The sequence below is a fragment of the Nicotiana sylvestris genome, chromosome 8 (genome assembly GCF_000393655.2).
Source record: "Nicotiana sylvestris chromosome 8, ASM39365v2, whole genome shotgun sequence".
Lineage (NCBI taxonomy): Eukaryota > Viridiplantae > Streptophyta > Magnoliopsida > Solanales > Solanaceae > Nicotiana > Nicotiana sylvestris.
This window is the reverse complement of record NC_091064.1, coordinates 129,900,118-129,902,294: the sequence shown is the minus strand read 5'-3', so window position 1 is coordinate 129,902,294 and position 2,177 is coordinate 129,900,118. Positions and strand designations below refer to the sequence as shown.

At 47.2% G+C, this 2,177-nt stretch overlaps 1 protein-coding gene across 1 annotated transcript; it reads left to right on the top strand.

The window, feature by feature from the left end:
• The first annotated feature begins 372 nt into the window (after positions 1-372).
• On the top strand, positions 373-1,323 carry LOC138875669 (uncharacterized). Its single transcript, XM_070154524.1, has 2 exons — positions 373-912; positions 1,006-1,323. The coding sequence occupies exons 1-2, from the start codon at positions 373-375 to the stop codon at positions 1,321-1,323; spliced, it is 858 nt and encodes a 285-aa protein (XP_070010625.1).
• The last annotated feature ends 854 nt before the right edge of the window (positions 1,324-2,177 follow it).

Genomic DNA, 2,177 nt, shown 5'->3' with positions numbered 1-2,177 from the left:
CAAGTCTAGCATGGCCTGGGAGTTGGAGATGGATATTACTTATCAGCAGGTGGTGATCAGTGTTAGGAGAGTAGAGTGCATTCTTGCTCGGGATAGAGAGAGTCAAGCCATTATTCTTGTACCTGTGCTCCAGGTGCAGTTTGTCATGGTAGGGGTTATATGAGTCGCCCCGTTCATTCAGCTCTTCCAGCAGCCAGTGGTATTCCAGCTCCTCCTAGACCTCAGGAGCCTTATTATGCACCTCCAGTATCTAGTGCGCCTCCTGCATGGGGTGCTTTCAGTGGTTAGTCGAGCAAACCTGGCCAGAGCTAGTCACATCCGCTAGGCCCTCCCAAAGCTTGTTTTGAGTGTGGCAACACACGCCATATGGTGATGGATTTCCCTAGACTTAGGAAGGGTGCACCACCACAGCCTTCTCAACAACATCGTGCTCCACCAAGTCCTCAGGCTATGATTACAGCACCAGCTGCCACCCCACCTGCTCAGCCAGCCCGAGGTGGAGGTCGGGATGGTAGGGGTCGTCTTAGAGGGGAAGTTCAGGACATATACTATGTCTTTCCTGCCCGTACTGAGGTTGTTGCCTCTGATTCTGTCATCACAGGTATTGTTCCGGTCTATCATAGAGACACATCGGTTCAATTTGATCCAGGCTCCACTTATTCTTATGTGTCCTCTTATCTTTCCCCACATTTGGGCGTATCTCGGGATTCCTTGAGTTCCCCTGTTTATGTTTCTACTCCGGTGGGAGATTCTCTTGTTTTGGACCGTGTTTATCGATCATTTTTTATTTCTCTTAGTGGTTTTGAGACCAGAGCCGATTTATTATTGCTCAGCATGGTAGATTTTGATGTTATTTTGGGCATAGACTGGTTGTCGCCACATTATGCTATTTTGGATTGTCATGCCAAAACCGTGACACTTGTTATGCCAGGTGTACCGCGAGTAGAGTGGAGGGGTACTTTAGATCACACTCCTAGTAAAGTTATTTCATTTCTTAAGGCTTAGCGAATGGTTGAGAAGGGGTGTGACGCGTATCTAGCCTATGTGAGAGATGTTAGTATTAATACCCCTAAAGTTGATTCAGTCCCAGTAGTGAGGGATTTTCCTGATGTGTTTCCAGCTGATCTTCCCGGTATGCCACCCAACAATGATATTAGTTTCGGAATTGATTTGTTGCCGGGAACCCAACCCGTTTTTATTCCTCCTTATCGTATGGATCCTCCTAAGTTGAAGGATTTGAAGGAGAAGTTGCAGGAAATTCTTGATAAGGGCTTTATTCGGCCTAGTGTGTCGCCTTGGGGCAGTATTGATGCAGGACGGTAGGGTGATTGCCTACCCATCTCGACGGCTAAAAGTGCATGAGAAGAATTATCCTGCCCATGATCTCGAGTTAGCTGCTATTGTCCACGCCTTGAAGATCTGACATCATTATTTGTACGGTGTTCCTTATGAGATCTACACTGATCACCAGAGTTTATAGCATCTATTCAAGCAGAAGGACCTTAATTTGCGTCAGAGGAGGTGGTTAGAGCTGCTTAAGGATTACAACATCACTATATTATACCATCCGGGAAAGGCCAATGTGGTGGACGACGCTTTGAGTCGCCAGATAGAGAGTTTGGAGAGTTTGGCTTATCTACCAACAGTAGAGAGGCCCATGGCGATGGATGTCCAGGCCCTTGCCAGCTAGTTTGTGAGGTTGGATATTTCGGAGCCCAGTCGGGTCCTAGCTTGTATGGTCTCTCGGTCTTCCTTGTTTGATCGCATTAGAGAGCGTTAGTATGATGACCCACATTTGCTTGTCCTCAAGAACAAGGTTTTTCATGGCGATGCCAGATATGTGACTATTGGTGATGGCGAGGTATTGAGGATGCAGGGTCGAATATGTGTACCCAATGTTGATGGGCTTCGGTAGTTGATTCTAGAGAAGGCCCACAGTTCGCGGTATTCTATCCATCTGGGTGCGACTAAGATGTACCAGGATTTGAGGAAGTGGCTATATTGGACAGGCAGGTTCGAAAGCTGAGGTCAAAGAATATTGCATCGGTAAAGGTTTAGTGGCGGGGTTAGCCGATCGAGGAGGAGACTTGGGAGACTGAGCAGGATATGCACAACCATTATCCTCATCTTTTCACCACTTCAGGTATGTCTCTATGCTCGTTCAAGGACGAATGAAT